At 39.0% G+C, this 21,318-nt stretch overlaps 3 protein-coding genes across 4 annotated transcripts; all 3 read left to right on the plus strand.

Annotated features, from left to right (window-relative positions):
* The first annotated feature begins 882 nt into the window (after positions 1–882).
* Positions 883–8,224, plus strand: LOC104109081 (uncharacterized). Of its 2 annotated transcripts, XR_001971788.3 has the most exons (9): positions 883–1,491; positions 2,894–2,948; positions 5,132–5,206; positions 5,350–5,441; positions 6,508–6,589; positions 6,797–6,873; positions 6,946–7,007; positions 7,420–7,503; positions 7,813–7,896. XR_001971788.3 is itself a non-coding variant. In XM_009618284.4 (7 exons), exons 1-7 carry the CDS (start codon positions 1,103–1,105, stop codon positions 7,936–7,938), a joined length of 903 nt encoding a protein of 300 aa, XP_009616579.1. In that variant the 5' UTR covers positions 888–1,102; the 3' UTR covers positions 7,939–8,224. The 2 variants fall into 2 exon arrangements, 1 of the variants encoding a protein (XP_009616579.1); XM_009618284.4 differs by lacking the exons at positions 6,797–6,873; positions 6,946–7,007 and having other exon boundaries at positions 888–1,491; positions 7,813–8,224.
* A 4,899-nt stretch (positions 8,225–13,123) lies between these two features.
* On the plus strand, positions 13,124–14,715 carry LOC138907755 (uncharacterized). Its single transcript, XM_070198364.1, has 3 exons — positions 13,124–13,660; positions 13,767–13,926; positions 14,060–14,715. Exons 1-3 carry the CDS (start codon positions 13,124–13,126, stop codon positions 14,713–14,715), a joined length of 1,353 nt encoding a protein of 450 aa, XP_070054465.1.
* A 1,552-nt stretch (positions 14,716–16,267) lies between these two features.
* Positions 16,268–16,714, plus strand: LOC138907756 (uncharacterized). Its single transcript, XM_070198365.1, has 2 exons — positions 16,268–16,372; positions 16,460–16,714. The coding sequence occupies exons 1-2, from the start codon at positions 16,268–16,270 to the stop codon at positions 16,712–16,714; spliced, it is 360 nt and encodes a 119-aa protein (XP_070054466.1).
* Positions 16,715–21,318: the final 4,604 nt, after the last annotated feature.

Here is a 21,318-nt window from a genome sequence, read left to right on the forward strand (position 1 = left end):
TTTTATGCACTTGTATCCATAATGTACCTCCTTGTATAAAAGTATATAACATTGTATAAAAGTATAAATATTTCTAACGGACTTCTTGTACGATTTTCACTTTGTAATTCTTGTTCAAAATCAGTCCAAATCTCTTCAAATAACTTCAAATTTTGTAGACACACTTTAGACTATTTTCTAACAAGTCTAAACAACACCCACTCTAAATTTCTCACAAAACTTATTTAAGCTTGTTCAACAATGGTAGATTACCTTAAAAATCTAATTTTCAGCATCAAATGGATTTGATTTGTTGAACTAATATTTGAGTCACAATTATTGATTCAGAGATTGGGTTAGAAGCTTGAGCTTTTAAAAATCTAAATAGCAATTTTGAGAATCTATTTGAAGTTGGATGCGGAATCTTGACCTATTGTTCAGGCTACAACTTTGCAAAATTGTATGCCTCATAATTGCAATATGTGGGGATTGTACTTATATGTAATTTTCTCTTCAATTTACGTGCTTTAATTTCGTTTTTATGTTCTAAAATTAATGTTACTTTTCTACATTTGATAAGTTTTTTAATTCCAACAGTTTTCATACCCTTAAGAATTGACATGATATATTTAAAACCATAATCCAAATAATACTTTTAGTATGCTACATACCTTTAGTTTAAAATTATAATTCAAATATCTATCTTTATATTCTTAATCTCATCAAAATAACACGGAGGAAATTACTATACTACTTAGAAATGTCAATTTAAAGTGGAGGATGTGAATTGAAGAAAATGAGAAGTTCAATTTACAGACTACAGTCACGTGGTTGGGTGGAGAAGAAATTGAAAGATGCCTGCCAAAAGGAGATATTTCTAACAAGGAGCCGTGCAATAATTTTAGAAACTTGTGGTTAAGAGTACTTTTCCGTGAAGAAATTGAAGCAAGCAAAGCCAAAATGCAAAAGCAACGAAACTGCCACTTTCCTCGATAGTACTCTTATTGCTTATACCAAAATGTGAAACAATTGTCACCTTCTTAACAAATCATAACGGTCATTCTCTAATTTCGTTGCACCTACCCACCCCCCGCCGCGGGAAAAAAAAATATCTGCTTCAACAATGGCGCAATTCACGGTGAGAGGGCGCGTTAAGCCACTGTTCAACGGCGATGGACTCTCCGTCGGCTTCGAAGTTACCGGTAGTCCTTTAGGTCGCCGCTTTAAAGTTGTACGTGGTGGTAGTAGAGGGGTGCACTGCAGTGAGGCTCCTTGTTCATCACCACTACAACTTCAGGAACTCAAACTCCGGTTTTCTGGTGCTCGTAGTAGTACTACCAGAGTCTACGCAAATGCTTCTTCCTCATCAATCGGAAAATCAAAGAAGTTCCGCTTGAATGATCAATCGAATGGGATGAAGGAGGAGGTTTGGGAGGAAATCATAGAGGAAACGGAGTTTGAGAAGGATGAGCTTTCCACTTTCAGAGGCTTGGTCTTGGACATATCTTACAGGTGTGTGCGTTTTCTGGTATAACTAGTACATTCACTGTTTGAAAATTAGGGTTCGAGTTCTTTTTGGGAATGATCTTGTTTGAATTCTTTTGTAGAGTTGATAAAATAAGTATTCGTCATTGGAGTATACTGTACTAGCATATAAAATCTGATCAAGTGAATTATTTAGTCTTTAGTGTTTGACTAATACTATTTGTCATTATTTTTTAATAAGTATGTTTGGCTAATGTTATTATTTGATTGTTCTTGAAAGCCCATGACTAGTTTTGTTCATGTGAGACGTCACATGTTATAGGGGGTAAAAGAGATTGAAGAATTTGTAAAGGTTATAACTATTGAGGTACAATTTTTTTTGTTGTTGTGGCAATTAAACAATTTTATTACCAAAGTATAAATTATGTACAGCTCAAGAGATAAAGAAAAACAGTCTGCTGAGCTGGACAGAAGGCCCCCAGCTCAGCTCTCATCTTATATCCTACCAATTTCAAGCACCTTCATCTCTACTATTCCAGTTCAAGGATAAAAATTCAAGTTTTTTAGTTTTCCCGCTACGGATGGCTTTATCGACCCCTTATGAAATACATCTTGAACAATCATCTTAATGATAGTATCAACATCTCTTTTATTGTTCATGAATACCCTTTGATTCCTCTCTTGCCAGACATAGTAGACACTCCCGGCTAAAACCATCCTGTACAGCTCAGCCTCTGGATTCTTGCCATTATAGTTAACTACAGCTCAGTCAAGTTCATCGTTACAGCTCATTACTTGCCTCCGAATACCTTGCCATTGCAGCAGTTTACTCCATATTTCAGTAGCAATTGTGCATTGAAAGAACAAATGTGCTATACTCTCAATTGCCTGGTTGCATAAGGGACATATATCAGATGAAATCACTCCCCACTTATACAGCCTATCTCTTGTGTACAGTCTTCCACGAGCAGCCAGCAATACGATGAATAACCATTTAGGTGTACCAATATTATTGCAAGTTATTCTTCTCCAGGGAACCTTAGGATAGTCACCCCTGAGCTTTTGATACATCTTCTTGATAGAAAAGTGCTCCATGTTGAGGTACAAATTTCTTCATCTTTTGTGGTAAAGAAGTGGTTTCCTTGAAATCAGGATGAAGAAGAATGGAGGATGGAGGTCTTGGGTAAAGAAAGAGGACCCCCAATATTCTTATGCAATGCATTTGGCTGAAAGTATTCTACTTTTTTGGGTTAGGCTGGTGCTGTACATCTGAACATAGAAGAAGTCTGCTTTTGTTTTTCATGCTGCTATCTTTCGTCATTTCTATTTGTTTTGCATTGTATCTATTGTTTTAAAATTTAAGTAGTTACTGGAGTGGTATACCTCTTTTTGAATTTGTTGTCAAGTCTAATTACTTTTTGCTTGCTAGGCCTGTTAATGTTGTCTGCTGGAAACGGGCTATTTGCTTAGAATTCATGGAGAAGGTCAGACCATTTGATTTCTTGCTGTTGTTAGAACTCCTTGTAATTACTACATTTATTTCTTCCTGTGGCCTTACCGATCAAAACCAAAAAAAAAGAAAAGAATTTCTTCCTGTTGCCTCAATAGAGCCAGCATCAGATCCAAGATATAAACTCCATGTGTAATGAACTTTTACACAAATTTATGTTCCGCGTTGAAAGTTCAGGGTTCATATGAACCCGGTGCATCAACCTTGCGTCCGCCCCTGAATAGAGCTGTGTTTAAACAAAAAGGCCAAATTTTTTAGATGGCAATACGTGAAACTTCGTGGAAATACTAATTGCTTGATTGTTTATGAGTTAGAAAACAAGGCTGGTTCTATCCTAAACTGTTAGAGCCTTTCAGTCTCTTTGAACACAACCTGACTCCTTCCCTCATAGTCCTGCCATCTTGCGCATTGGGAAGAAAAAGAAAGTTACCCTATCCCACTCAGGAGCTGGAGGTATTGTTTCCCCGTTCACGCCAGATATGCGGGTAAATTTCAGAGTTAACACCTCTCCACAAGGCTTTATTTTGCTTTGATCTAATAAACCCTAAGACTAGGCATGTTTGCGTCAAAAGTTCAGTTACGTTGGCTGAGAAGTGCTTGAATCACCTAATACATTAACTATATGCACGAAATCAGCCTTGCAAAAGTTTGATTTACTGTAATAATTCTGTAGCTTATGACATATAGACAAAAGAAAAAAGGATTTTCATACCCCTGTGAACAACATTAATAATTTTTTTGGATTTTGTTAGCTCCCTGATCTTAGCATAGACATTGTATTGGAGCCCTTTTGATGTTGACAATTTTTTGTTTTGTTAGCTCCCTTTTCTTTAGCATAGATATTGTACTGGAGCTAGCCTTTTGATTCCTTTTGTAACTATGCATCTTTTTCATGCCTTAATTAATGATATTTAAACCCTCAGGGGTTGGCCTGGTGGCAATTGACTTGAGCCTTGGGGTTTGCTCCCTTTCAAGGTCTCAAGTTCGAAACCCACTGGGTGCAAACAATTTCTGAGGGCCATCGGACTGGGTAAAACCTGAATTAACCGTGGTGCACTTGCGGGAAACTCCTTGCCGAGGGCCTGTGCACCCCCGGGATTAGTCGGGGCTCAAAGAGACTTGGACACCCGGTGCAAATCAAAAAAATTAATGATATTTACTTACTTCATTGGAGTAAGGTCTGCGTACTCACTACCCTCCCCAGACCCCACTTGTGGGATTATACTGGGCTTTTTGTTGTTGTTGTTGTACTTCATTGGAAAAAAAAGAAGTAAAGAAGGAAAAGAAAGCCTTGATATCTGAGGTCTTCCATTTCAAACTTAGTAGTGATGATATTATGCATGAATTTAGGATGTAAAGTTTGGATTCGAACAAGGAGAAATGAATTAATATTTTCAATTTATGCTTACTAAAAAGGTTGTTTTGTTCTTGTTACATTGTACTTAGAGTCCAGTGGATGTGATGGTGGAGGTCACGATTCCCATTGATGATTGCTGATTTTGTGGTTGTGTACATGCTGATGATTCTTTTCCTTCGGGATATTGTGGAGTAGGAGAACTCAAGTCTTGTTTAGATGGGGAAATTAGCTTGTATAAGCCCTTCTATTAAGTGGAAGGGAAAGAGCTAAGATGACCAAATTTCCTTCTCTCATGAACCAATCTACAGTGAAGGTTCCAATTCGAGGTGACTCAATCTCAAAAATTTAAAATCATTTTACAAAAATAGGTTCCCTTGACCCCAAACTTCAGGTCACCAATTTGACTATCCTTGGAGAGACAAGCTTCTTAGAAATTAAAGCTGCTAAGCTTCAAAGAATCAGTGGCTCAATGTGCAGTGTCAACTGGATATTTAAAATTCAACATGTAATGTCCGGACACGATATTTGCCAGGGATTATGTAAATGACTTAATAACCTTATTAGCTTTAGACTTAAAAGTTTTTAATCCTTTAATATTACAGCATTTTTCATACCCAGAAAAGTATTAGCATTATCAACATTCTAATCTGAACTAATCTTCATGACCAGTTGTTAGTGCATATTGTGATTTCTAGTTCTGATCAAGTTACTATTGGGTGAAACTGTAAAGCAACTTCCCAGCATCCTCTTTTTCACATTATTTTCTTTTTGATATAAAGCTTTTGATTTGTTCTTCACAGGCTGATGTTCTGGAGTATTATGATCAGACTGTAAATTCACCAAGTGGCTCCTATTATATTCCTGCTGTATTAAGGGTATGCCATTAGTCAGCACCAACGGCATTCTAAGCCTTCTCTGTGCATTTCAACTGGCATCATTGGTTTATTATGCTTTCTTTCTTCTTTATATCTTGATTTGTCTGTTCTTTTTTCTTACTCTGACATCTCGGTACTTCCAGGTTCCTCATTTACTTCAGGTTGTCAAACGGAGGAGAATAAAGAAAGCTCTCAGTCGTAAGAATATCTTTTATCGGGACAACTACATGTGCCAGTAAGTGCTTTGCCACCTTTTTGATGCCTGTAGTGGTGCTATTTAGTTCTGGTTGAAAACTGATATTAGAACTGTTCTACTTCTCCAAAGGAATGATCAACTGTTTTATTCTCTGAAGCAAAAATGTACCTGTAATTACTGTTGTGTGTTTGACAACAGCAAGCACGATGAAGTGAATAAGCAAAAATGAACTCTTATATCTCCACACAGAGTTCCCTTTTGGCCCCTCAACGGCCCTTTTCCCATCCGTATTGAGCTCAAAAAACATGTGGAGTATACTTTTGAAATCACATCTATTGAGTCCTACTCAGGCACACCAAAAAAAGTAAGGAGATGCCATTTTTCCTATCACTTTAATTGAGGCAAAGATGATTAATGGTTCTCATTCTTTTGCACACAAGGACCACCAAGACTTAAAAATTTCCTCCTTTTGATTGGATTCTTAGCTTTCGGATTAGCATAAATCACAGATTCCATAGTTAGAAAGCAGTTTTCTTGGTGGCTTCAAGGAGAAATTCTAAGATATAGAGTGGCATTTCGGGGGAAAGAAATGCACATCTCGGTTGCTTTCTCCACTACTAAATGCTGCAAGGCCATAATAGTCAATAGATGCTCATTCCATGTTGCGAATTCCTGCTACTCTACCAGAAACTTTGAATGTACGTCCTCTGTTATCTCGAACAACCAAGGAAACATCTATTATGGATGACTTTTGCCACTAAACGCCAAGCCAAAGCAACTTTGAAGCCTATTACAAATTCATCAACAAAGTTATCATGTTTTACATTCACAAAGATCTCCACCATTGAGCACAAGTAACCGCCTCATCAAACCTTATTTCTCTTGTCCTTGTTTTATTGTTTATTCTCAACAAATTTTCTCCTTAGATGCCCTTATATTGGAAATCCGAGTAAGGTCTTGGTTTTGCTACTATAAATGGGACAGATTTTATGAAAGCTAAACAGAGACAGGACGTGTCTTGAGCTCTCTCAGCTTTTCCTGTACTTGTGACTTGGGAGATCATGATTTATAATCAATGTCCTAATGCCTTTTCCTATATTAACAGATATTGTTCTTCGGATGAGAACTTGACTATTGATCATGTTCTGCCAATTGCCCGTGGTGGAGAATGGACCTGGGAGAATCTGGTAAGATTGCCTATAATGTTGTCTAACTCCCGCTGTCAGTTAATTATTTTTCTATGCAAATAATAATGTTTGTGCTAATTCGGCTTCAAAAGATTGCACCTTTTGTCCTTATAAAAGGCCATGACTGGTTAAGCATAAATTTGAGTTGGTCAAAATCTTAATGTACTCGGTCTAATTCGTCACTTGATTTCTGCTTATTTTGATTAGGAGCAAAGGATGTGTAAAAAAGCTATGTATAATATGCGATATAGATCATGCACAGATATAAAGGACAAATGGATTTGGTAGGTAAAATGTGGATAACATACTAGAATTGTCTCAACTAGTCCGATGATGTTGAAATTCCTTGGGAACAGGACTGACTAGAATGAACCAAGTCTCAGAAGCTGGATGGTGCTAGTCTAACGATTATTGTTGCGTGAGCACCTGTTTTTGTGTAATTTGGTTTTGCAACTTGAACTATCTTGTAATATCTCAAAGCTTAGTGAAAGTATTACAATAGATGAGCTTAATAAATATCATCTGCTTTGTCAAAAGGAAAATTTCAAGTTTTAATTAATGTTGTAAATTAGATTTATATTGCAAAACAACATTTCATTATATCTGAAGTGGCAACTCTTGAATGAGGCTTCCCTTTTTCCTCAGTTCTCACTTCAGATAGTGTGTATTCCCCACTCCCCTACCCTCCCCCCTAACTTAAAGGTTTGAAATCCTGTTAATCCATTTGTCTTGCTTCTGTTCTGAGCTCGAAAGATGGGATATATAGGCCCACAAGTTTTTCGCTGCTGGAAGTTCACATTGGTGCTTAACATTAATATCTCTTCCAATAGGTCACTGCCTGTTCCAGATGCAACTCAAGGAAGGGTCATAAGACACCCGAGGAAGCAAATATGAAGCTTATGAAAGAACCTAAGGTATTACTGATTCTTATCATTGTAGCTTCATAGCTCCAGAACTGTGGCAAAGCTTCTTAATTGAAAACAGTTTCATATATGTTACCGTTTTCCTTGTTTTTTTTCCTGTTTTATTTTACTTGTTTCTCGTTCTCCTTTTTTATGTTTCTTCTCTGAGGTGATTTGGGGGTGAAGTACCATGTTTAGCAAAAAGAGTCAGCAGAAATGGCAGTACTCCTGTTGAAGTATCATGTTTAGCAAAAAGGGTCAGCAGAAATGCCAGTACTCTTGTTTTACCAGATAAAAGGCTGCTTAATTGTGATTTTGCAGGCCACTAAAGAGTATGACATTCTTGCTATACCTTTGACCAGCTCGGCTGTAAAAATGTTAAGATCGAAAAAGGGGACACCGGAGGAGTGGCGGCAGTATTTATCAATGCCGTCAGCAGCCCCTTAGTATCAACGTAAGGATGCAGCTTGTAAATTCTCTTCCTTGTGCAAAAATGATAGCAGTCGGAAATTCAATCTGAAATACCAAGACTCAGTTGTACTTCTATGTACCTGTAAATGTTTCTCTTCACCCCTACGTGGTTGTATATATGATAAATGCTCAAAGGCTCTAGTAATCCATTGGAGTTTCTAGTAATTGGTAGTATGCATAGGTGATCTTACTCACTGTTATCCTCCATTGAAGCAATGACAAATAAAAGGAGATCTCGACTTGATCCTTCATAGTTGCAAAATATAGTTGAAGGTGCATTCTTTCCTCTAAATAAGAAATGAAATGTAAAAATTGTAGAGATAAGGCACCTTATATATCTTAGAAGGGAAATCTGTTATCTTCTTGGATCTGTCTTAATTAAGATAAAACATGCATCATTTGACTTAATCAACGAACCTTTGCCACACTAATTAATTTATGTAGTTTCAATTTTGATTTGGGAAAAGAAAACTACCACATCTTTGATATGAGAATTTACTAATACAAAATTCCCTTTTATTGATTTATTAGTTGCGATAGCCCGGCCCCAGTTGCATAGTTAAGGCAGTAAAGTTGTGCTACTTCATTTTTATTATCACAAAAGTATAAATAAAAATCTCTTTTGAACTCCCAAAAATATTGTTAATAGGTTTTCAAAGGTAACGTTGGAGCGGTTTATAATCAAGAATCTCAAACAAGCGTAGAAGCCTTGATGAAGTTCATAAAAAACGTGTAAGATGTTGTAACTATTGAGTACCATGCGAATGATGCAACAATTTGTTTAAGCTTCAGCTAAGATCTCATCACGAGTGTAAGTTCTGTTTGAGATATATGCAAGAGTCATTGACTTGAAAAATAAATTAATGTTGAGGAAGTTGTCAGCATATATAGTTTTTCTTTGTATGATCTAAATTGAATCTCTTACTCTTCTTCATCATCTTAATATTTCTAAGTTATGGTCTAAAACTGAAGTTATTTTTATATTAAAAATTCTTTATTTTCTTTAGCTACACGGTAAATTTTATAAAACGTAAATTCTTTATTTGATGAAATTAGCCATTTCATCACCCAATGAGCCTCCTTCTTGTAATGGTTTTTGGTGATACTTTTTTGTCTAACCTTATTTCTCTTTTCAAAATTTTCGTCTACGTTCATCTCTTTTGAGCTCTAAAATCTTCTCTTACTTGTATTTAGTTTTACCTTTTCTAATTTTCTTATATATTGTATTTACTGTGGATCTCCAATGTAATTATATAAATCGCTAATAATTTTAGCTGTAATTTTGGGCTTTCTGTTTTGAAAAAAAATCTATATTTATTTGGGAAGTGATCTCACAAAAGTAGTTGATAAAATCGCGATGGTATTTTCTTTGTTCCTAAATGGGTCCGTTTTATCTCTTTTAGGTATTGAATTGCCACTATAAATCTAATCTAAATAAAATAGATACAAAAAGTATAGGTGGGGGAGTGAGTTTCTCTTCATGCACGAGGCCTTAACGTAAAGATGTCAAAGATTAAGCAGAAATGACCATCATTCTTCATATTTATTTTTAGTTTCTATAGTTATTATTAGTATTATATGTAAAAAAAAGCTAAATAGGCACATCTATCAAAGAGAAAACTCAAAAGAAGAAATATAAGCAGAAGGGTAACGATTGCCGAACAAAAGGTAGTGTTGTACGATGACACGTGAAAAGAATGTTTAAGCTTCTTCATGTGTTTACTTATGTATATGTGACGATCCGATAGGTCATTTTGAGTACTAACCTTTATTTCCGTGTTATGAGACTTCCATTAGCTTCATTTGAAGGTTCTTGATTTGCGTGCGTGGTCCGTGTCTTTTGCCAGAAAATTTTTACGTAAAAATTTGAAGAAAATATGATTTTAACTTTAAAAATAACTTGAGTTGATTATAGTCAATATTTTATGTAAACTATCCCGTATCGGTATTTTAACGATTTCGGTAGGTCCGTATTGTATTTTTGGACTTAGGCGAATGGTCAAAATTAAAATCGGAGGTCCCTAGGTTGATTTGACTTATTTTGCCAAAAGTTAGCAATTTGAAAGTTTAAAAAAATCTTAGGTTTGACCGTAGGTTGACTTTATGACTATCGGGTTTGAATTTTAGTTTTGGAACTTGGAATAGGTCCATATTGCTATTTGAAACGTGTCTACAAAATTTGGTGCAATTCGGCGTTGGTTTGATAGGATTCAGATGTTTGGTTACCATTCTAGAGGTTCTTGAGTTTTCCTTTGAATTTTATTCGTTTTGATGTTCGATTTATAGTTTTAGATGTCATTTTGGTATTTTGATCACGCGAGCGAGTTCGTATGATGTTTTTAGACTTGTGTGCATGTTTGGTTTGGAGTCCGAGAGTCTCGGGTGAGTTTCAGAGGTGCTACGGATGAGTTTGGATAGTTTGAGGACTGTTGGTGCAGTGTTTGCTTCTGGTGTCTGATGCAGATCTCGCAATTGTGAGGTATGGCTCGTATTTGCGAGCCTCACTTTTGCAACAAAAGTTAGCAATTGCGAGAAGGGCCTGGGATAGGTGACCTCGCATTTGCGAGGAGTGGGTTCGCTTTTGCGAACTGACGTTGGTCGCTTTTGCGAAGATAGTGGTCGCATTTGCGATCACAGGCGACTTCAGTCAGCTTCGCATTTGCGAAGCGATTGGGCGCATTTGCGAAGGGGTTTGTTCGCATTTGCGAACTAGTCGCATTTGCGAATTCTGTGCTTTTGGTGCACAGTTCGCATTTGCGACCTGTGCTTCGCATTTTCAGTGTTCGCATTTGCGACACCTGCAGCTGGGTAAAAGAGGAAAAAATGGGACTTTAGCTCATTTTATACCATTTCTCAACCCTAAACACTCTAGAGCCGACTTTTCAAGAATTTCTTCTTCCCAAAATCCTTGGCAAGTAATTCTAATCCACTTTCTTTCAATTTTTCATTACTTTTCATGAGACTTCAACATCAAATCTAGGATTTTCATGGTAGAAATTAGAAATTTTGGTAGAAATTAGGAATTTTGTAAAATTGGATTTAGACCTCAAATTAAAGTCGAATTTCGAAATAAATCACATAATCGGGCTTGATGGTGAATGTGTAATCGTGTTTTGGTCTGAATCTCAGGTTTTGACCAACGAGCTCAGGGTTGACTATTGTTGACTTTTTAAAAAATGATTAAAATTGAACCTTTTTAATTAATGGGTTTTTCTAAAACTTATTTTGAATTGTTTGATCGATAATTTGCTAGATTTGGTTGGTTTGGAGGCTTGTTCAAAAGGCAAGGCCGTAGTTGATTGATTGCATTATTCGCAGAGTGAGGTAAGTGTTGTGTCTAAACTTGACTTGAGGGAATTAGGACCTGTTGAACTATTTGGTATGTGAATTTTGTTGGAAAACGGCGTATATGTGAGGTGACGAGTATATATGCGCCGTCATAGGGTTTAGCATGCGGGATTGGGCAATTTATTTCTCTGTTTTTATTTATTTCATGTTATTTCTTGTTATATGCTTTAAATATTACATGTTCTTACTTGGCATCTATGCTATACTTGTTAATTGTTACTTGCTTTAATTTGTTCATTTCTCCCATGACTTCTGATCATTTGCTACCTGTCTTTACTTGCCTTAATTATATATTCTAATTGTCACATGTTTACCTGCTTTTATTGTTCTTATATTATTTGATGCACTTTATTATGTTGATTTCGCTTATGTGAGCCGTTTAGCTGTTCTGTTCTGATGAATTGGTAAGGTTTGAGATTTCGAGATGTTGGATATTCTCCGTTTATTTTGTGGTTCTTTACTGTTCTATACATTTCACCTCCTTTATGTTGATATATTGTAAATATTATTGTTAAGTTATTTATGTTAATGATTTTGAAATTGTTGGGGATCAGGTTGCACGCCGCAACGGTATTGAAGTGATATGATATGATACGAAGGAATAAGGACGGAATGTGATATGAGATGATAATATGGTGGGATCAGGTTCCGCGCCGCAACGGATTTGATGTGTTATAAGTTGTTTGTGGCTGTAAAGATTGTTCTCGGTGTTGTAATATGAGATTTGAGATTCTGTTGTTGTGGGGCCCTTTTTGGTAGTTGACTTACGATTCTGGTTATTTGACTTTACTGTTTTATTTCTATTCATGTTTCCTGTTATTATTGTTTCGTACAGGTTTATTGTGAGTGTCTTGCCTTAGCCTTGTCACTAATTCGTCGAGGTTAGGCTCAACACTTACAGAGTATATGGGGTCGGCTTTACTTATGCTACACTTCTGCACTTCTTGTGCAAATACCGGTGTTGGTCCCAGCGGCGCGTAGCGAAACTGCTCGGATTCAACTGCATTTGAAGACTTGAGGTATAGCTACACAACGTCTGCAGCCCTGAAGTCCCCTTACATTCTGACTTTACTGTTTATTTAGTTTCAAACAATTGTATTTTGTTCAGACTTTATCTGTAGTACTCTAGAGGCTCATGTATTCGTGACACCAGATTTATGGGATATGTTTAGTTACGCCACATGTTACTTATTATATCTATTTCAGACTATCAAGGTTCATTATTATTAGAGTTTTGTTTTAAATTGTTAAAACTAGTTAAATAATTAGCTAGCGTTGACTTGCCTAGCAAGTGAAATATTAGGCGCCATCACGACCCTGAGGTTGGGATTGCTGGTCGTGACAAGTTAGTATTAGAGCACTGGGTTGCTTAGGTCTCACGAGTCATGAGAAAACTTAGTAGAGTCTGGAGGATCGGTATAGAGACGTATGTACTTATCTTCCAGAGGCTATAAGGCTTTAGGAAAATTTTACTTCTTTCTTTCCTTATCGTGCGACTTTATTCCATTACTAAAGTTTGAACCAACAGATGGTGAGAACTCGCACAACATCTACAGCCGGGTAGGAGCCAGAGCCCCCTATTGTAGCCACTACTAGGGGTAGGGGTCGGGGATGAGGTAGGAGTCGAGACAGGGGTCGAGGCAGAGGCAGAGCTCAGCCTAGAGCACGTGCAACAACACATATTGCAGAGCCTAAGATTGATCATGAGGAGGAGATCCCAGTTCAGACCACACCAGCCGGACCCGCTCAGGTGCTGGAGGGATTTATAGCCACTCTCGTACTTCAGGACGCTCTAGTCCACTTAGTTGGACTCATGGAGAGTGTGGCTCAGGCTGGAGTATTTCCTATAGCACCAGCTGTCTCTCAGGTTGGGGGAGGGGCACAGACTCCTTCCACTTATGCTCCGGAGCAGATGGCTCCCATATATCAGACTCCGATGGTTCCAGTAGTTGGGGTAGTCCAGCCCGTTATTGCTACACAACATGGGGAGAGGCCCGCGATATCTTCTGAGGGATTGATGAGGTTGGATAAGTTCACCAAGCGCTTTCCCATTCACTTTGGTGGTACACCTTCTGAGGACCTATATGACTATTTGGACCGTTGCCACGAGGTGTTGCACAACATGGGTATTGTGAAGTCCAATGGAGTTGACTTTGTAGTGTTCCAGATGATCGATTCTGCCAAGAGGTGGTGGCAGGAATATAAGCGGAGCAGACCAACCAGTTCACCTCCACTTACTTGGGATCCGTTTTCGCAGCTATTTCTGGAGAAGTTTATTCTTTTTCACTCTAAGAGAGGAGTACCGCTGGCAGTTCGAGCGCCTCTAGTAGGGTGGCATGACTGTTACCCAGTACAAGGCCAAATTTGTGGATCTAGTCCGCCATGCGATTTTTTTGATTCCCACAGATAGGGAGAGGGTGAGGAGATTTATTAATGGTCTTACTTTTGGTATCAAGATACAGAAGGCTAAGGAGACGGGGGATGATATTTCTTTCCAGCGGGCAGTAGAGATTGCTAGACGGATAGAGATGATTCGTAGTCAGGGTAGAGAGACGGTGTCGGGGAAGAGGCCTCATCATTTTGGTGGTTTCAGTGGTGCCTTGTCTAGAGGCAGAGGTTCTTTTGGTAGAGGCCATCCTCCCAAGCCGATTTAGTTGGCACTCCAGGCATCCCACATCCCATAGTGCTTCAGGCAATCGCGGTTCTTATGGGCCTCGTCTTGAGTAACCAACATTAAGTACACCTTTAGTTCCTATCAGTGCAACACCGCTACAGAGTTCCTACAGTGGGTATTTGGGACGTCAGGGTCAGTCTCAACTTCAGCAGCTACAGCAGCCGAGAGAGTGCTTTGAGTGTGGAAGTACGGGTCACATCAGGAGGTACTGTCTTAGATTGATGAGCAACAAACCCCAGCAGGGTTCTCGTGCCATTATTCTAGCACCGGTTGCTCCACCGCCTGCACAACCAGCTAGAGGCGGGGGTCAGGCAGCTAGAGATGGTGGTCAGGTCGTTAGAGGTGGAGGCCATCCAGTTAGAGGCCATCCGAGAGGCGGAGGTCAGAGTGGTTGGGCCCAGCCCCATTTCTATGCATTTTCAGCTAGACCTGAGGTAGAGTCATCTGATGCAGTTATCACAACTATTATTCCAGTTTTCCATAGAGATGTATCAATTTTATTTGATCCGGGCTCTACTTATTCATACGTGTCATCCTATTTTGCTTCATATCTGGTTATGCCTCGTGAATCTTTGAGTGCTCCTATTTGTGTGTCCATGCGTGTAGGAGATTCTATTATAGTAGATCATGTTTATCGCTCGTGTGTGGTTTCTATCGGGAGCTTTGAGATTAGGATAGACCTTCTACTTCTTGATATGGTGGACTTTGATGTTATCTTGGGCATGGATTAGTTGTCACCTTATCACGCTACTTTGGATTGTCACGCCAAGACGGTGACCTTAGCCATACAGGGGTTGCCCCGATTGGAGCGGAGGGGGATCCTGACCATTCTACTAGCAGGGTTATTTCTTATATGAAGGCTCGGCTTGGCATATGGTCGAGAAGGTATGTCTAGCATATTTGGCCTATATCCGTGATCCTAGTGCGGGGGTTCCTTCCATGGATTTAGTACTAGTTATGCGTGAGTTTCCAGAGGTATTTCCTACAGATTTACCGGGGATGCCACTCGACAGAGATATCGACTTTTGCATTTACTTGGCACCGGGCACTCAGCCCATTTTTATTCCACCATACCGTATGGCCCCATCTGAGTTAAAGGAACTGAATGAGCAATTGCAAGATTTTCTTAATAAGGGATTCATTAGGCCTAGTGTCTCGCCTTGGGGTGCACCAGTGTTGTTTGTAAAGAATAAGGATGTGTATATATTATCGACAGTTGAATAAGGTCACTATCAAGAACAAGTATCAGTTGCCGAGGATTGATGACTTATTTGATTAGATTCAGGGTGCCAAAGTGTTTTCGAAGATTGATTTGAGATCTGTCTATCATCAATTGAAGATTAGGGCATCGGATGTCCCTAAGACATCTTTTCGGACTCAGTATGGTCACTATGAGTTCTTAGTGATGTCATTTGGCTTGACAAATGCCCCAGCAACTTTTATAGATTTGATGAATCGGGTGTTCAAGCCCTATTTGGATTCTTTTGTGATCGTCTTCATTGATGATATTTTTGTTTACTTCCGCAGTCGGGAGGAGCATGAGAAGCATCTTTGGATCGTACTTCAAACTTTGAGTGATAGTCAGTTATATGGCAAGTTTTCAAAGTGTGAGTTTTGGCTGGACTCGGTTGCCTTTTTGGGCCATGTTGTATCTTTCGAGGGCATTAAAGTGGATCATAATAAGATTGAGGTAGTTCAGAACTGGCCTAGACCTACTTCAGCTACATAGATTCAGAGCTTTTTGGGTTTGGCGGGTTATTATCGCCGGTTCGTGGAGGGGTTTTCATCTATCTCAGCCCTATTGACCTAGTTAACTAGAAGGGTGCTCTTTTCAGATGGTCTAACGAGTGTTAGTTGAGCTTTCAGAAGCTCAATACTGCTTTGACTACAGCCCTGGTGTTGGTGTTGCCTACATGTTTGGGATCTTACACCGTGTATTGTGATGCATCGCGTATTAGGCTTGGTGCAGTATTGATGTAGGATGGTAGGGTGATTGGTTACGCGTCTCGGCAATTGAAGATTCACGAGAAGAATTACCCTGCTCATGACTTAGAATCGGCAGCCATTGTTCATGTGCTGAAGACTTGGAGGCACTATCTGTACGTCGTTCATTGTGAGGTCTATACCGACCATCGGAGTCTCCAACACTTGTTCAAGAAGAAAGAGCTTAATTTGCGGCAGAGGAGATGGTTAGAGTTGCTGAAAGACTATGATATCACCATATTGTATCATCCGGGGAATGCCAACGTGGTGGCCGATGCATTGAGTAGAAAGGCGGAGAGCATGGGCAGTTTGGCATATTTACCGGTAGCAGAGAGGCCACTAGCCATGAATGTTCAAGTCTTGGCCAACCGGTTTGTGAGATTGGATGTTTCAGAGCCCAGTCAGGTGCTAGCTTGTGTGGTGGCATATTATACATTATTGGAGCGTATTAAGTCTTGCTAGTTTGATGATCCTCACTTGTTGGTGTTGAAGGATATAGTGCAACGGGGTGGTGCCAAGGATGTGGTGATTGGTGATGATGGTGTTATGAGACTTCAAGGCCGGATTTGTGTTCTAAATGTTGATGGGTTGAGATATTTGATCCTTGAGGACGCGCACAGTTCGCGCTATTCTATTTACCTAGGTGTTACGAAGATGTACCATGACTTGAAACAACACTATTGGTGGCGGAGAATGAAGAAAGACATCATTGCTTATGTATCTCAGTGTTTGAATTGTCAAAGGTGAAGTTTGGACATCAGAAACCGGGTGAATTGACTCAGAGATTGGAGATACCAGAGTGAAAGTGGGAGCGCATCACTATGGATTTTATGGTTGGATTGCTACGGACCTTGAACAAATATGACGCAGTCTGGGTTATTGTGGACCAATTGACTAAGTCCGCGCACTTCATTCCAGTGGCGACTTCTTATTCTTCAGAGCTGTTGGCTTAGATTTACATTCAGGAGATTATCAGCCCGCACGACATGCCCATATCCATCATTTTCGACCGAGGCACGTAGTTCACATCACAGTTTTGGAGAGTCGTGCAGCGTGAGTTGGGCACGCGGGTTGACCTGAACATAATATTTTATCCTCAGATGGACAGACAATCCGAGCGCACTATTCAGATCTTGGAGGACATGTTACACGCTTGTGTTATGGATTTAGGAGGTTTATGGGACCAGTTCTTACCTCTTATAGAGTTTGCCTACAACAACAATTACCAGTCAAGTATTCAGATGGCGCCGTATGAGGCCTTATATGGGAGGCGATTCCGTTCGCCGATTGGTTGTTTGAGCCTGGGGAGGCTAGGTTGTTGGGCACCGATTTGGTCCGCGATGCTATGGAGAAGGTTAAGCTGATTCAGGATCGGCTTCATACAACTCAGCTAGGAAGAAGGGTTATGCTGATCGGAGGGCTCGTGATGTAGCATTTATGGAGGGAGAGAGAGTTTTGCTTAGAGTTTCACCCATGAAGGGTGTGATGAGGTTCGACAAGAAGGTAAAGTTGAGCCCTAGGTATATTGGTCCTTTTGCGATCCTTGAGAGAGTTGGCGAGGTGACCTATGGACTTGTATTGCCTCCTAGCTTATCAGCAGTACATCCGGTATTCCATGTTACCATGCTTCGGAAGTACCATGAGGAGAAACCCGATATCATTAAAGTCAACTCCCGGTCAAACTTATGAACATTCCAAACCTTCAAATTGCTAACTTTCGCCAAATAGTGCCAAAACCTTCTAGAAATATCCAAATGCACATCTAAGCATAATCCCAAGTTCTAAATCACCATCCAGACCTAATAGAGCCATAAAAACTCCGATCCGAGGTCAATACACAAAAGTCAAACTTAGTCAACTCTTCCACCTTAAAGTTTCCTATTTTAGAATCATTCTTCCAAATCAATTCTGAACAACTTGAAGACCAAAACTGACCATACAAGTAAGTTAGAATACACCATATGAAGCTACTCATGACCTCAAACCACCAAACTAAATGCAAATGCTCAAAATTACTGGTTGGGTCATTACATTCTCCCCCACTGAAATATACGTTCATCCTCGAACGTGCCAAAAGTCATTCCAAAGCCATCAATCACAATATAAACTCACCATTCAAATACGCATGGGTGATCCCTTGTCACCACAATCCATATAAGCCTGACAACACAACCTAACTAAAGATCCCTACTTCAACCTCACTCCACAAACCATAGAACCCAATCTCCGACATACAGAATTCATTATAAGAACCGATTCTCGCATCTATACACTGTGCAAGTCTGAACAAGTTATATCAATCCATAACCATAACACATGATATAATCACATGATATACCGCATAACTCAGATACCCATAGCAATAACTTCCGACCACAAGAACTGTTCAATAATAAATTCGGTACCGGTAACAAACCTCGTATTAAGTAAAACCTTGTTCTGAACCTTTGTACACTGCCAATGATGAATGTAACACACAGAAACTCATAACCACTCATCAGATCAACAATTCATGGAGCTTTCTCACCCAATAAGAACCATTGCCAAATTCTGAGCTGACTAATGGTGTTATTCATCAAAATATACATTAATCAAATCCGATAGCATTCACCCAGATTCAATAACCTCATCTCATTCAGTACATGCTGCTCAACTGACATACCAAACCAATACCACCTAGAGCCACATACTATGCAATCCGGACACCAGACAAACAACAACTCGAATGGTCCCAATAATGAAAGAGAATCGAATGAGGGAACTGTTCCGCAAGATTAACCGATATCACCACAAAGTGCAATGCCACGAACCCATCTCACAAAGGAGAAACGAAATGCACGAAATAAGCACAAAGGATCATATCCCAACATAATTATGCCGCGATGCGTGACCCACTCCAAACGCCGGCCCACGTGGAATACCTTGAGCCATGACGCTCAAACCAACAACCACATGCAAAATAACAAGAAACACGCGAAGTGCATGACCATAACCATGGATAAATGGATGGAACAATATACCACAAATAGGAAGACCATACCAAAGGCGTAATCAACCATTCAACACCCCAAGAGCCATCTAGTTCGATTTTTGCCACAAGGCCCAAACAGAACCACATCATGTGTGTAAAGAGCCAACAGTCTCACAACCCATCGTAGCATAGAAGAGTTACACATGGAATATATTAGAACATGAATAAGATCAACTCTAACTGATCTCACACCCCTCAACAATAACTGTGCTGGGTAACCAAATTCTGTCCCGATGTATAATACACATTTTCATTAGTCCTACCAATGGCCTCCAAATCAATATCGATCCTCCCAAAATAGGTATATAACCTCCAAAAAGTCCACAGTAACCTATACATAACATATACAATCAACCACAAACCTCTTAACACACCTTCACCTCCACAACCAAGTAATAATCTGTCTCTAAAACCCCTCCTAGCTTTCAAATCCCTAAAATACTAAAGTCTCCAAGTCCGATCTCAACTCCACCACTCAAATGACTGACACATCCCTCATACACAATCATCTCATGAGAAATACTTCCATGATTCTTTCGTGATACATAGCAAAATCTGAACATCAATAGTCGAGCAACCATGTGATTACCGTAATACCAGTCAAGCATCCGCAAGTCTAAACACAGTGCGCCTTCTAAAATGTGCACCATTCTCAAGTGATACCAGATAGTGCCAACATTCTTCTAAATATCTAAAACTATCCATGCTGTCTAGAACTCATGAACTTCCCCTTGAAGTTAAGCTGCAACCTTGTACATGCCAATCTCGATTCCATACATCGCACCTGTTACATCCTATTTTGCACAAGTCAAAACAAGATTCAACTTGTGGCTTCTCTGTTGTTGATGAAAGAGAGTCGCCACCTAATATTTAAAGGTTATTAGGGTACCTATTTAATTACTAAAGGTCATATTTTTTTACTAGTCTGCTAACCAGTGAGATTATGGGTAAGAGTTCTTGTTCTTCTAAGGGGAAGGTGTTAGGTACCCCTTAAAATCTATCCGAGGTAGCCTTATAGGACTTAGACTAGATCTAGGACTAATTATTTGTACTATGCTTAACTAATATTTAAAGAGTGTGGCCTACCTTATATTAGGGAATAATACTTATAAAAGGAAGAGTGTAGTTTAAAGAGGTATGAGTTTGTAGAGGAATCTTGGAAAATAGTGTTAGTGTATATATGCTTGAAAAGAGCTTTGAGAGATGTGTATGGTGTTTGTATGAAAACGTGTAAAAGAAAAGCTAAGTTAAAACACTTTGTTCCTAAAGAATGGAAGTTCATATTACTAGGTGAAGGTGTTATGAAAATAAGCCCAAGATATACCTTGGCTTTTAAATAATTGGGTTTGAAGGAACCATTTGAAAATCCTTGTTAGGGGCGTCTGCACCTTGATCTTAGAAATGAGTTGATTTCCTTTTAGAAAGTTAGACTCGCGATTCAGTTCTAATTTTCCTTTTGAAAGAGGGTCTGCCGCCTTTTGTTAGGCTTTTGGGCTTCAAAATCTTTAAGGAGAGTTAGCAAAGCATAGTGGATTAATAACATAAGAAACTTACGATTGACGGATGTAGGATTAATTACTAACTAGTGCTTCTTTTAATCTTAGGGTTTTTAAAGCTTGCCTAAGTTATTTTATATGGTTAAAGACATAAAGTAAAGCATTCAGTCTAATATATAATTGTTGTATACATGTGAGATAAAGCAACGGGAACACAATAAAGGACAACGACATAGTAAAGCTATAGAATAGCGAAAGCAGTAAATAGTAAAAGAGTAAAGGGAAAGGAATGACTCTAGTTTTTGGGCCTCAAAGAGGCAGGCCCAGCAATAACAGAGACAAAAGCTGACTCTGGACTCTCAAGATATAGCAATGCTGGATTTGGGTCTGAGTTCTTTAAGAACTCAGCATGCCCAAGCCATTGTACATGTTAAAAAAGAAGAAGAGAGAAATTCATTAGAAAGACAATACTATATATATGCTCATACTTGAAACTTTCAAGCAAAGAATAAAGTAAAGATAACTAAGAATATTTAAACACTAAGAAGGTTATACTAATGTAGTGGTTATGTATAGCAAATGATCCACATTGAACACCTTTCGTTGTCATTAGATACTAAACCAAAAGAGAATAACAAGTGTCAATAAATTAAGGGCTAAGGAGAGAATTCCACTCAAGGTCGATGCCCCCTTTGAATTCCCCGACACTTCAAAGTTCCCGAGGGTCTCAAGGTCCAGGGCATTGCCTGTGCCGGGGAGAGAAGCCCAACCTAGAGTTAAACTCTATTCCCAAATACCCCTAACCACTAACAACTAATTTTTCA

The sequence above is a fragment of the Nicotiana tomentosiformis genome, chromosome 3 (assembly GCF_000390325.3).
Source record: "Nicotiana tomentosiformis chromosome 3, ASM39032v3, whole genome shotgun sequence".
NCBI lineage: Eukaryota > Viridiplantae > Streptophyta > Magnoliopsida > Solanales > Solanaceae > Nicotiana > Nicotiana tomentosiformis.

Excerpts from the sequence above, each read along its gene's own strand:
- LOC138907756 (XM_070198365.1), top strand. The coding sequence starts at position 16,268 with ATGGGCAGTTTGGCATATTTACCGGTAGCAGAGAGGCCACTAGCCATG. Across the intron at positions 16,373-16,459 it reads ATGTTTCAGAGCCCAGTCAG|GATATAGTGCAACGGGGTGG; the intron begins GTGCTAGCTTGT and ends TTGGTGTTGAAG.
- LOC104109081 (XM_009618284.4), top strand. The coding sequence starts at position 1,103 with ATGGCGCAATTCACGGTGAGAGGGCGCGTTAAGCCACTGTTCAACGGC. Across the intron at positions 5,442-6,507 it reads CGGGACAACTACATGTGCCA|ATATTGTTCTTCGGATGAGA; the intron begins GTAAGTGCTTTG and ends CTATATTAACAG. Across the intron at positions 7,504-7,812 it reads AGCTTATGAAAGAACCTAAG|GCCACTAAAGAGTATGACAT; the intron begins GTATTACTGATT and ends GTGATTTTGCAG.
- LOC138907755 (XM_070198364.1), top strand. The coding sequence starts at position 13,124 with ATGGAGAGTGTGGCTCAGGCTGGAGTATTTCCTATAGCACCAGCTGTC. Across the intron at positions 13,661-13,766 it reads GGTGGCATGACTGTTACCCA|ATACAGAAGGCTAAGGAGAC; the intron begins GTACAAGGCCAA and ends TTTGGTATCAAG. Across the intron at positions 13,927-14,059 it reads TGCCTTGTCTAGAGGCAGAG|TTCCTATCAGTGCAACACCG; the intron begins GTTCTTTTGGTA and ends GTACACCTTTAG.